Source organism: Heptranchias perlo, unplaced genomic scaffold (assembly GCF_035084215.1).
Source record: "Heptranchias perlo isolate sHepPer1 unplaced genomic scaffold, sHepPer1.hap1 HAP1_SCAFFOLD_90, whole genome shotgun sequence".
Taxonomy (NCBI): Eukaryota; Metazoa; Chordata; class Chondrichthyes; order Hexanchiformes; family Hexanchidae; genus Heptranchias; species Heptranchias perlo.
In genome coordinates, this window is record NW_027139940.1 from 2,078,272 (window position 1) to 2,091,990 (window position 13,719).

Consider the following 13,719-nt stretch of genomic DNA (forward strand, 5'->3'; position numbering starts at 1 on the left):
ATATAAAGGACAAAATTCCATTCGCCTTATTGATTATGTTGTGCACCTGTACCTGAACTGTTAGGTCCATTTGGACATCCACTGTTCTTAACTTTTTACCATTTAGAAAGTACCCTGTTCTATGCTTTTTTCATACAAAGTGGATGACCTCACATTTGTCTACATGGAATTCCATATGCCATAGTTTTGCCAATTCACCTAATCTATCAATATCCCTTTGTAATTTTATGTTCTCATCTGCAATGCTTACAATGCCACCACAATTGAGTTAGTTTTAGCATTATTATAGAAAAGGACAGAGTTAAATCAGGAGCAAACGTTTTAAACTGGGGGAAGGCAAATTTTACAGAACTAAGGGGATTTGGCAGAAGTGGACTGGACACAACTACTTGAGGAGAAATCAGTGGCAAGCCAGTGGGAGGCACTAACAAGTGAAATTCTCCGTGTACAATGCAGGCACTTTCCCTCAAAGGAAAAGGGTGGCACTGCCAAATTCAGAGACCCCTCGTTGTCTAGAAGTATACGGGGCAAGATAAAGCAGCAAAAGAAAGATTATAACTGTCACAGAAAACTAAATACTGCAGAATGCCTTGAGGGGTACAGAAAGTACAGGGATGACGTAAGAAAGGAAATCAGGAAAGCAAAGAGAGGGCATGAAAAAATATTAACTCATAAGATTTAAGAAAACCCAAAGATGTGTTATGAGTACATTAAGAAAAAGAGGATAGCCAAGGAAAAAGTGGGACCTTTTAGGGATGATAGGGGTAACGTGTGTGCAGAAGCAGAGGATGTGGGGAGGGCTTCAAATGAATACTTTTTCTCCGCATTCAAAAAGGAAAGAAATGATCCAGATATAGTAGTGAAAGAGGAGAGGTGTGAAATATTGGATAAGGTAAATGTAACGAAAGTGGATTTTTTTTTTATTGTTTCACGGGATGTGGGCGTCGCTGGCGAGGCCAGCATTTATTGCCCATCCCTAATTGCACTCGAGAAGGTGGTGGTGAGCCGCCTTCTTGAACCGCTGCAGTCCGTGTGGTGACGGTTCTCCCACAGTGCTGTTAGGAAGGGAGTTCCAGGATTTTGACCCAGCGACAATGAAGGAACGGCGATATATTTCCAAGTCGGGATGGTGTGTGACTTGGAGGGGAACGTGCAGGTGGAGTTGTTCCCATGTGCCTGCTGCTCTTGTCCTTCTTGGTGGTAGAGGTCGCGGGTTTGGGAGGTGCTGTCGAAGAAGCCTTGGCGAGTTGCTGCAGTGCATCCTGTGGATGGTACACACTGCAGCCACAGTGCGCCGGTGGTGAAGGGAGTGAATGTTTAGTGTAGTGGATGGGGTGCCAATCAAGTGGGCGGCTTTATCTTGGATGATGTCGAGCTTCTTGAGTGTTGTTGGAGCTGCACTCATCCAGGCAAGTGGAGAGTACTCCATCACACTCCTGACTTGTGCCTTGTAGATGGTGGAAAGGCTTTGGGGAGTCAGGAGGTGAGTCACTCGCCGCAGAATACCCAGCCTCTGACCTGCTCTTGTAGCCACAGTATTTATATGGCCGATCCAGTTAAGTTTCTGGTCAATGGTGACCCCCAGGATGTTGATGGTGGGGGATTCGGTGATGGTAATGCCGTTGAATGTCAGGGGGAGGTGGTTAGACTCTCTCTTGTTGGAGATGGTCATTGCCTGGCACTTATCTGGCGCGAATGTTACTTGCCACTTATGAGCCCAAGCCTGGATGTTGTCCAGGTCTTGCTGCATGCGGGCTCGGACTGCTTCATTATTTGAGGGGTTGCGAATGGAACTGAACACTGTGCAGTCATCAGCGAACATCCCCATTTCTGACCTTATGATGGAGGGAAGGTCATTGATGAAGCAGCTGAAGATGGTTGGGCCTAGGACACTGCCCTGGGGAACTCCTGCAGCAATGTCCTGGTGCTGAGATGATTGGCCTCCAACAACCACGACCATCTTCCTTTGTGGTAGGTATGATTCCAGCCACTGGAGAGTTTTCCTCCTGATTCCCATTGACTTCAATTTTACTAGGGCTCCTTGGTGCCACACTCGGTCAAATGCTGCCTTGATCTCAAGGGCAATCACTCTCACCTCACCTCTGGAATTCAGCTCTTTTGTCCATGTTTGGACCAACGCTGTAATGAGGTGTGGAGCCGAGTGGTCCTGGCGGAACCCAAACTAAGCATCGGTGAGCAGGTTATTGGTAAGTAAGTGCCGCTTGATAGCACTGTCGATGAGACATTCCATCACTCTGCTGATGATTGAGAGTAGACTGATGGGGCGGTAATTGGCCGGATTGGATTTGTCCTGCTTTTTGTGGACAGGACATACCTGGGCAATTTTTCACATTGTCGGGTAGATGCCAGTGTTGTAGCTGTACTGGAACAGCTTGGCTAGAGGCGCAGCTAGTTCTGGAGCACAAGTCTTCAGCACTACAGCTGGGATGTTGTCGGGGCCCATTGCCTTTGCTGTATCCCGTGCAGTCAGCCGTTTCTTGATATCACGTGGAGTGAATCGAATTGGCCGATTCACTCCACTGGAGGGACAGGAATCCTAGAAAGTTGGTAAGTCACCACGGACGGATGGATTGTTTCCAAGGTTATTGAAGGAAGCCAGGGAGGAAATAACGGATGCTCTGAGGATCATTTTCCAATCCTCACCAGATACAGGAGAGGTACTGGAGGACTGGAAGACTGCAATCGGAGGACCAATGTTTGAAAAGGGTACTCGGGAAAGGCCGAACAATTACAGGCCAGTCAGTCTTACCTCGGTAGTGGGCAAACTATTAGAATCTATACTGAGAGATTGGATCAACTGTCACTTGGAAAGGCATGGTTTAATCAGGGATCGTCAGCATGGATTTGTTCAGGGAAGGTCATGCCTTCCAAATCTGATTGAATTTTTTGAGGAAATGACAAGGAGGATTGATGAGGGTAGTGCAATGGATGTTGTCTACATGGATTTTAGTAAGGCATTTAAAATGTCCCAAGTGGCAGACTGGTCAGAGAGGTAAAAGCCCATGCGATACAGGGAAATGTGGCGAATTGGATTCAAATTTGGCTCAGTAACAGGCTAAAAGGCTAAAAGGCTAAAATTCGATGGATGTCTTTGCGAATGGAAATCCATTTCTAGTGGTGTACCACATGGCTCGGTGTTGGGTCCCTTGCTGTTTGTGGTATATATTAATGATTTGGACTTGAATGTTGGGGGCATGATTGGCAAATTTGCAGACGACACAAAAATTGGCCGTGCAGTTGATAGTGAATTGGATCGCTGTGGACTCCAAGAAAAAAAACAATGGTTTGGTGGAGTGGGCAGAGAAGTGGCAAATGGAGTTCAACCCGGAGAAGTGTGAGGTAAAGCATTTCGGGAAGGCAAACAGTAAAAGGGAATATGCAGAAAACAGGAATATATTGAGAGGGGTAGAGGAAGTGAGAGAACTTGGAGTGCACGTGATCTGGTCCCTGAAGGTGGCAGGACAGGTAAATAAGGTTGTGAAGAAGGCATACGGAATGCTCTCCGTTATTAGCCGAGGTAAAGAATACAAAAGCAGGGATGTAATGATGGAACTGTATAAAACGCTGGTAAGGCCACAGCTGGAGCATTGTGCACAGTTCTGGTCATCAAATTACAGGAAGGACGTAATTGCTCTGGAGAGAGTGCAGAGAAGATCGACAAGAATGTTGCCAGGACTTGAAAATTGGAGCTACGAGGAGAGATTGGATCGGCTGGGATTGTTTTTCTTGGAGCAGAGGAAGCTGAGGGGAGACTTGATTGAGTTGTACAAAGTTATGAAGGATCCAGATAGATTAGACAGGAAGTACCTGTTTCCCCGAGCAGAGAGTTCAAGAACGAGAGGATATAGATTTAAGCTGATTGACGGAAGGATTAGAGGGGACATGAGGAAAAAAAATATGGAATAAGCTGCCCGAATTGGTGGTAGAGGCAGGGGCCCACAATTCTTTAAAAAGTACCTGGACCTGCACCTAAAGTGCTGTAAGCTGCAGAGCTAAGGACCGGGTGATGGAAGTTGAGATGAGAATCGGCACATGGTTGTTCTTTGAGCTGGCGCGGACACAATGGGCCGAATGGCACCCTTCTGTGCTGTATTTTTTCTATGGTTCGATGGTTCTATGGAAATGAGGGAAGCAGGGTGGGTATCCAACGAAGTAGAGCACGATGGGTTGGGTGGGGGATGCCTTCCCGTTGGCCGATGTTGTCTTCTTGTGCGGAGTGGACGGGTGGAGGAGATCTCGTCACCTCAGGCAGCTGGAACAGCCCAGGCTCAGTACTCCACAGGATGGGTTTTGCAAGAAAACTTCGTTCAGGCAATGGGGGTGTTGATTAAATATGATTCACCCTGTATTTTAATCCTTGTTGTGTCTTATTTCCTCCACGAACCTCTCTTCAACCTCTTCCTAGTTCTTTTCTTTTCAATGCTAAGCAAAAAAAGTCCAAGAGAAGATGCAGAAAATTGCCCCAAACGCAGACCTCTTCTTCCACATCCTGTGATGTGTGTATAGATACATCCACCCCCATGCAATCGAGGTTGGGATGAAACAGAATGAGTCAGTCAATCTCCCTCCTTCCAGGTAGATGTAGTTTTTCTTTATCCTTTCCCTTCCCTCCCCCCTCTCCTCAAATCTTGAGAGCAAAAAGCCCGCTCTCCTGAAACCCATCTCTTTGACCGAGCTTTTGGCCACCCCTCCTAATATCTCCTTCCTCGGCTTATCTTTTTACTCGCCCGCAGGATGTTTTTTCCTCATTTAAGGCGTTGTATTATACAAGTTGTTGTTGCTGTTGTTGTAACTTGGCCTGAATGGCTGCACACAATATTTGGGCAGGTGGTGGGAACAAAAGCTGCTTGAATTCTGACTGATATCCTCGTGTCAAGGTGCCTTTCACCCTTTCAATGAGAGCGTCCCTGCTCTTGCCAATTGTTTAACATTTCACCTCACAGGCTAAATCTCAAGAAATACTTAATATTAAAAAATGGTACTGTGAAATTCGGAGTTGCCTTCGTACTAAAATATTAATAGAATATAGTTCATCGATTTAAATATAGTTCTAAAACATTTCTTAGCCTCCCCCTCAGCTTTCTTCCATATTCTCTAATTTATCTCTTTATCTCTTTAATCTTGTTTTTTTTGTGTCTGTACCATCTATTTTAGGTCACATTGTTTTAAATTTCTACCGAATTGGCTGCTTCAGCTGAGCAAACAATGAGCTAATTGGCAGATTTCTAAAAGAGCTGGGATTGGCGAAGATCGTTTATTTGTTTGATATCAGAATAGGTTGCTGTGTGGATAGAGCGCTCGCAGAACTGCGAGGGTGAAGAAGGGTTATTGCAGGGAAGGAGAGTGGTGCAGGATGTGTCAAGCTGATCGAAGCCGAGAATAAGTACTGGGAAACTTTGCTCAATTTAGGTTTGGGTGTTGAAGAAAAAAAATTCAGGCCTCTTGCTCACCCATCAAAATAATACCGTTCAGATTAGGTGTTGGAGCAACTTCCTTGCTTTTGTATCAATAAAGCCCAGTGTCCCATTTGATTTTTAACAGCCTTCTCAACTTGTCCTTCCAACTTCAAAGATTTGTGTACATTTACCTCGAGGTCCCTCTGTTCCTGCACCCCCTTTAAAATTGTCCCAATTTGTTGATTTTGCCTCTCCTCATTCTCCCGACCAAAATGCATCACTTCACACTTCTCTGTGTTAAATTTCATCTGCCATCTGTCTGCCCATTTCACCACATTGTTTACTACATTTCCAAGTTTCGTATCATCTGCAAACTTTGAACAAATTCGGAAAATAGAAGTGCATGGGATTTATGTGTAGTGGTAACTTGAGTACATATTTGGCTAAGGGACAGGGTGCAGAGAGTAGCGGTGAACGGATATTGTTCTGACTGGAGAGAAGCAGTGGGGTCCCCCAAGCATCGACATTAGGAAAATTGCTTTTCTTGTTATCTAGAAATAATCTGCACTTGAGTTTCAGTAGCTCAATTTGGAAGTTTGCGTGTAATGCAAAACTTGGCAATGTAGTAAAGAGTGAGGAAGATAGTAACAGACATCAGGAGGACAATAGACAGATTGGTGAAATGGGCAAGAACATGGCAGATGCAATTTAAAATGTGAGAATTGATGCACTTTGGGAGGAACAACATGGAGACGCAGTATAATCTAAATTGAACTATTTTTTGGGGGAGCAAGAGCAGAGCGACCTGTGGAGGTGGCATCTTCACAAATCTTTGAAGGTGGGAGGGCAAGTTAATCTCCGGGACCTGACGAAATATATCCCAAGACGTTATGGGAGGTTGGGGAGGAAATTGCGGGTCCCCTAGCAGAGATATTTGAATCATCGACAGCTGCAGGTGAGGTGCCTGAAGATTGGAGGGTAGCAAATGTTGTGCCTTTGTTTAAGAAGGGCGGCAGGGAAAAGCCTTGGAACGACAGACCGGTGAGCCTGACATCTGTAGTGGGTAAGTTGTTCGAGGGTATTCTGAGAGACAGGATCTACAGGCATTTGGAGAGGCAGGGACTGATTAGGAACAGTCAGCATGGTTTTGTGAGAGGAAAATCATGTCTCACGAATTTGATTGAGATGAGGGCTGTACAGTAGACGTGGTCTACATGAACTTTGACAAAGCCTTTGACAAGGTACCGCATGGTAGGTTGTTACATAAGGTTAAATCTCACGGGATCCAAGGTGAGGTAGCCAATTGGATACAAAATTGGATTGACGACAGGAGACAGAGGGTGGTTGTGGAAGGTTGTTTTTCGGACTGGAGGCCTGTGATCAGCGGTGTGCCTCAGGGATCGGTGCTGGGTCCGCTGTTATTTATTTTAATGAATTGGATGAGAATTTAGGAGGCATGGTTAGTAAGTTTGCAGATGACACCAAGATTGGTGGCATTGTGGACAGTAAAGAAGGTGATCTAGGATTGCAACGGGATCTTGATAAATTGGGCCAGTGGGCCGATGAATGGCAGATGGATTTTAATTTCGATAAATGTGAAGTGATGCATTTTGGTAGATCGAATCGGGACAGAACCTACTCCGTTAATGGTCGGGCGTTGGGGAGAGTTATAGAACAAAGAGATCTAGGAGTACAGGTTCATAGCTCCTTGAAAGTGGAGTCACAGGTGGATAGGGTGGTGAAGAAGGCATTCAGCATGCTTGGTTTCATTGGTCAGAACATTGAATACAGGAGTTGGGATGTCTTGTTGAAGTTGTACAAGACATTAGTTAGGCCACACTTGGAATACTGTGTACAGTTCTGTTCACCCTATTATAGAAAGGATATTATTAAACTAGAAAGAGTGCAGAAAAGATTTGCTAGGATGCTACCGGGACTTGATGGTTTGACTTATAGGGAGAGGTTGGATCGACTAAGACTTTTTTCCCTGGAGAGTCGGAGGTTTAGGGGTGATCTAATAGAAGTCTATAAAATAATGTGGGGCATAGATAAGGTCGATAGTCAAAATCTTTTCCCAAAGGTAGGGGAGTCTATAACGAGGGGGCATAGATTTAAGGTGAGAGGGGAGAGATACAAAAGGGTCCAGAGGGGCAATCTTTTCACTCAAAGGGTGGTGAGTGTCTGGAACGAGCTGCCAGAGGCAGTAGTAGAGGCGGGTCCAATTTTGTCTTTTAAAAAGCATTTGGACAGTTACATGGGGAAGATGGGTATCGAAGGATATGGGCCAAGTGCAGGCAATTGGGACTAGCTTAGTGGTATAAACTGGGCCACATGGACATGTTGGGCCGAAGGGCCTGTTTCCATGTTGTAAACTTCAATGATTCTATGATTCTATATCTTGATCAGGCAGTTCAGAAAGCGTATGGGATTCTTGGCTTTGTAAATAGAACCATAGAGTAGAAAACAAGGAAGTCCTGCTCAATCTTCATAAATCACTGGTTTGATCTCAGTTGGAGTATTGTCTACAGTCCTGGGCACCTCACTTTAGTAAGGATGTCAAAGCCTTGGACCAGGAATGATGGAACTTCAGTTATGTGGAGAGATTGGAGAAGCTCGGATTGTTCTCCTAGGAGCAGAGAATGTTAAAGTGGAGACCGAGCAAAGGCATTCAAAGTAATGAGGGGTCTTGATCGAGCAAGTGGGGAGATGTTGCTTCCTCTGGCAAGTGGGTCAGTAACAAAAGGTCAGAGATTTCAAATAATTGGCAAAAGAACTAGAGGGGAAATTAGGAGATTTTTTTCACCAGCTGAAAGGGATGTTTGAAAAGGCAATTGGGCATGTAGTTGAAGCCGACTAAATTGCTGGGTTCGGGTTGTGGGAGGAAATTGGACAGCTCTTTCAATGAACAGGCACAAGCACAACGGGCCGAATGGTCTGCATCTCTGCAGTTGTAGTTTAAAATTCCATTATTCTGTGATCTACAATCTAGCGATCAACGCTGCACCATGTCCTATTTAGACACAAGTCGCCAGCACCGAGAGTACAAGGGTTTCCTCTAACTCCCGCTCCATTAACACACTGATCACGGACACCTACAGCCGCGGGGTCTCCTCCACCTCCGCCCCATTAAAACATTGAGCGCCTAGAAATCCAGTCCCGGGATTTCCACTACCTCAAGCCCCATTAACACACTGAACACCGACACCTACAGTCGTACGATCTCCAGTACCTCCCACACTGATCATCGGGTACTACAGTCCCGGGTTCACCTCCACCTCGCGTCCCATTAACACTCTTGTCACCGACACCTACAGTTGCGTGATCTCCTCCAACTCCAGCTCAATTAACACACTGATCACCGACACTTACATTACGGGATCTCCTCAACCTCCCGTCCCATTAACACACTGATCACCGACACCTACAGTTGGGTGATCTCCTCCACCTCCAGCTCAAATAACACACTGATCACCGACACTTACATTACGGGATCTCTTCTACCTCCCTCCACATTAACACACTGATCACCGACACCTAAGTCGTGGGATCACCTCGACCTCTCGTCGCATTAACACACTGACCAGCGACACCTGCGGTCCTGGGATCTCCTCTCCCTACCGCATCTTTAACACAATGATCACCGACACCTCCATTCCCGGGATCTCCTCAACATCGCGACCCATTAATACAGCGAGCAACGTCATTTACAGAACAGGGATCTGCTCTATATCCCGCCCCATTAACTCACTGATCGCCTGACGTAGAGTCCCAGGATCTCCTCTACCGCCCGTCCAATTAACACACTGATCACCGACACCTACAGTCCTGGGATCTCCTCCACCTGCCGCCCCATTAACACACTGATCACCGACACCTACAGTCCTCGGATCTCCTCCACCACCCGCCCCATTAACACACTGATCACCGACACCTACAGTCCTGGGATCTCCTCTACCGCCCGCCCCATTAACAAACTGATCACCGGAAATTACAGTCCTCGGATCTCCTCTACCTCCCGCCCCATTAACACACTGATCACCGACACCAACATTTCTGGGATCTCCTCTACCTCCCGCCCCATTAACAAACTGATCACCGGAAATTACAGTCCTCGGATCTCCTCTACCTCCCGCCCCATTAACACACTGATCACCGACACCAACATTTCTGGGATCTCCTCTACCTCCAGCCCCATTAACACGCTGATCACCGTCACATACAGTCCCGGGATCTCCTCTACGTCCCGCCCCATTAACACACTGATCACCGACACCTACATTTCTGGGATCTCCTCTACCTCCAGCCCCATTAACACACTGATCACCGTCACATACAGTCCCGGGATCTCCTCTACCTCCAGCTCCATTAACACACTGATCACCGTCACATACAGTCCCGGGATCTCCTCTACCTCCAGCTCCATTAACACACTGATCACCGTCACATACAGTCCCGGGATCTCCTCTACGTCCCGCCCCATTAATACACTGATCACCGTCACATACAGTCCCGGATCTCCTCTACCTCCCGCCCCATTAACAAACAGGTCACGGGGACCTAGAGTCCCGGGTTCTCATCTACATCCCGCCCCAATTACACACGGATCACCGACACCTACAGTCCTGCGATCTCCTCTGCCTCCCGCCCCATTAAGCAAATGATCACCGACAACTACAGTCCCGGGATCTCCTCTGCCTTCCGCCCAATTAACATACTGATCACCGAAAACTACAGTCCCGGGGTCTCCTCTAACTCGCACGGCATTAAGAACTGATCAACGACACCTCCAGTCCTGGGATCTCCTCTACTCCCCTCCCAATTAACACACTGATGACTGACACCTAGATCCTTGGAATGCATCTACCATCGCCCTCGTAACACACTGATCACCGACACCTGCAATCCTGGGATCTCCTCCACCTCCCGCCCCATTAACACACTGATCACCGACACCTACAGTCCTGGGATCTCCTCCACCTCCCGCCCCATTAACACACTGATCACCGACACCTACATTCCTGGGATCTCCTCCACCTTCCGCCCCATTCACACACTGATCACCGACACCTACAGTCCTGGGATCTCCTCCACCTCCCGCCCCATTCACACACTGATCACCGACACCTACATTCCTGGGATCTCCTACACCTTCCGCCCCATTCACACACTGATCACCGACACCTACATTCCTGGGATCTCCTCCACCTTCCGCCCCATTCACACACTGATCACCGACACCTACAGTCCTGGGATCTCCTCCACCTTCCGCCCCATTAACACACTGATCACCGTCACCGACAGTCCTGGGATCTCCTCCACCTTCCACCCCATTCACACACTGATCACCGACACCGACAGTCCTGGGATCTCCTCCACCTTCCACCCCATTCACACACTGATCACCGACACCGACAGTCCTGGGATCTCCTCTACCTTCCGCCCCATTTACACACTGGTCACCGATAGTTTCTACTGCTGTTTACTTAATTACCTTTTAATTGTGCCCATGTGATGAAACGTTTGTTGCAAATAGTGACCACATTTTAATTTACAACCTGTCCTTGCATGTGATACTCACATTGACAAACTCTGTAAAATGAGTCTATCAATAGCCTCAGGTTTTAAACGTTTCAGCGATTCCATAAACACCCAGTGTTTGCAGCACCGCAGCCTGTCGGAATGACACAGATCTCACTCCGCAGTCTTCAGATCTTCGCACTATTTAATGAATTTAACAATTACAGTAAAGGGGTATTTCACCAGGTTCTTCAACTGCTCTCTGAATTTCGCCTGGGTCACGGCATAAATACAGGTGTTTGTGCAGCAACTCAGGAGCTGGAGCATAAATCCCAGTTCTTGTACAAGTGGAGGTAGAATTACAGACGTTAGCGCCATATGCAACAATCGTCGATTAATAGAATCCAACATAAACACCACCCATAACACGATAAAGTTTCCTGAGATAACAAACAGTAAAATCATTGATTTCCTGCGACTCTCCATCTCTGGGTCTCTGGGACTCTCCCCATTGCTGTGACTCCGGAGTCTCCTGCGGGCTCTGCTGGCCACGAAAATGTGTCTGACTGTTGAAGCATTAAGGAACAGAATCAGAATAAATGGGACACAAGGGGTGAGGATATAATGAAGGAGTTCGATTCCTGCCCATACTGGTGATATTGAAACACCCGTCACTCCAAAACAAAACCAATGGGTATTGGAAAGCAAATATGGATCTTCGAACATAAAGTACCAGAAAATATTCTTTAAACAGCTCAGCACACTCACTGTTCCCAGAACGACAGCCGCCGTTTTCTCGGTGCAATATTTCTTTTTCAGCTTCTGGCAACAAATGGCCACAAATCGATCAAAGGTGAAAGTTACGGTGAACCAGACAGAACAGTCCGTGACTGCATAAAGCAGGACGGCGTGGATATTACACACGGGAAAGTGGCGTAGAAAAACGAACAGTGAACGATAAACAATGGGAATCTGTCTCAATATCAGATCAGTGATAACGACCAGTAGATCCGCCGCTGCCATTGACACCAGATAGCGAGTGACACATTTGGAGAGACCGCACTTTCCACGAGACAGGATCGCAATTGTCAATAAATTCACTGAATTGAAGCGAAATAAAGATGGAAATTTTAGATCAAGTTGGGACTCACTGTAAACAATAATAAAGTTCTTGGAACCACCTATATATAATGGCGCAATCGCTGGATCCCCTGTAATTATTAGTACAGCCTCTGGATCATCCGTAAATATTAGTACCGTCTCTGGATCCTATGTAAATATTAGTACAGTCTCTGGATCCCCTGTAAATATTAGTACAGTCTCTGGTTCCTCTTTAATTATTGATACAATCTCTGGATACCCTGTAAATATTACTACAGTCTCTGGATCCCCTGTATATATTAGTAAAATCTCTGGTTCTCCTATAAATAATAGTTGCCTCCCTGTATCCTCCTGTAAATATTGGTACCACCTGCGGATCCCCTGTAAATATTAATACAGTCTCTGGATCCCCTGTAAATATTAGTTCAGTCTCTGGATTCCCATGTAAATATTAGTACTGTCTCTGGGTCCCCCTTTAAAACTTAGTACCATCTCTGGTTCCCCTGAAAATATTAGTTGCCTCCCTGTATCCCACTGTAAATATTAAAACCACCTCCGGATCCACTGCAAATATCACTACTGTCTCTGGATCCCCTCTAAATGTTACTATAGTCCCTGGACTCCCTGCATTATTAGTAACATCTCTGGACCACCCTGTAAATACTGACACACCCCACGGCCCCGTAAAAACAGGCTCATGCTAGTGCTCCCTGAATGTACAAACTCACTCCCAGGGACCCATTCTAAATTCACCCTCACACCGAGAAAACCCCCGTAAATATATTTCGCATCCATGTTTCCCCATCGCTATATTTCCCATCCCACGTTAACCTTTTAATTTTTACGGTGGATATAGAGGCTTAACGGAAACTCGAACAGCGGAGAGTCTGACAAAAGGAATGACAAGAACAGTAATACAGTGGAACACGGTTTATAGAATTAATAGTTGGAGATAGAGACTTTCCAGGAACACCGACAGCAGCGAGGAGCGGATAGTAAATAATAAGAACAGTAACACAATGGAACACATTTTATAGAATTAACAGTTGGATATAGATATTACCAGGAACACTGACAGCAGCGAGGAGCGGATAGTAAATTAGTTGCATACTCCAAAGCATAAAATATGTTTGCCCCTCCAATGACATTGAACCATAATATACATACAGATATTGAAATATCCAGAATGGACTGTCCCAATCTATTGTTCTAAGATTCCGACCCATTGCTGTAACATTCCAATCTATTATTCTATGATTTTGACCCATTGTTGAACATTCCAATCTATTGTTCCCAGGTTCCGATCTATTCTCTCCCACTCTGAGAGCCAATGATCCCTGTTAGTGACGGAGGTGATGCTCCCACTGACTCGATGGGATAACACATTGAAAGTACTCGCTTATTTATAGCACAGGAAAACATTCCAGTGAGACAATTACGGCCCATGGAGACTGACATTAATTCCAATCACTGAACAAACAGATTCAGTTAACAACTTTAAACTCAACGAAAATGACATCAAAACAGATATCTAATCAAATATTACACAGATGGAAAGCCCAAAGCCCAGTATACTATTTTAATAAATGTTTGGAACAACAGAAACTATGAGACCCGCGATCTGTCAGCATTGAAGCTGGATTATGGATTCAGGCTGCTGGTACAATTGAACTTGTTTATTGAA

General features: G+C 45.9%; 1 protein-coding gene across 1 annotated transcript; it reads right to left on the reverse strand.

The window, feature by feature from the left end:
• Nucleotides 1-11,135: 11,135 nt before the first annotated feature.
• LOC137319848 (probable G-protein coupled receptor 139) lies at nt 11,136-13,144 on the reverse strand. The gene is made up of 2 exons (XM_067981763.1): nt 13,099-13,144; nt 11,136-12,034 (listed from the first exon to the last, which is right to left on the reverse strand). Exons 1-2 carry the CDS (start codon nt 13,142-13,144, stop codon nt 11,136-11,138), a joined length of 945 nt encoding a protein of 314 aa, XP_067837864.1.
• Nucleotides 13,145-13,719: the final 575 nt, after the last annotated feature.

Coding starts and splice junctions, on each gene's coding strand:
- LOC137319848 (XM_067981763.1), bottom strand. CDS start 13,144: ATGCAACTAATTTACTATCCGCTCCTCGCTGCTGTCAGTGTTCCTG. Junction 12,035..13,098: donor CGCTGCTGTCAGTGTTCCTG/GTAATATCTATA, acceptor GCTTCAATTCAG/TGAATTTATTGACAATTGCG.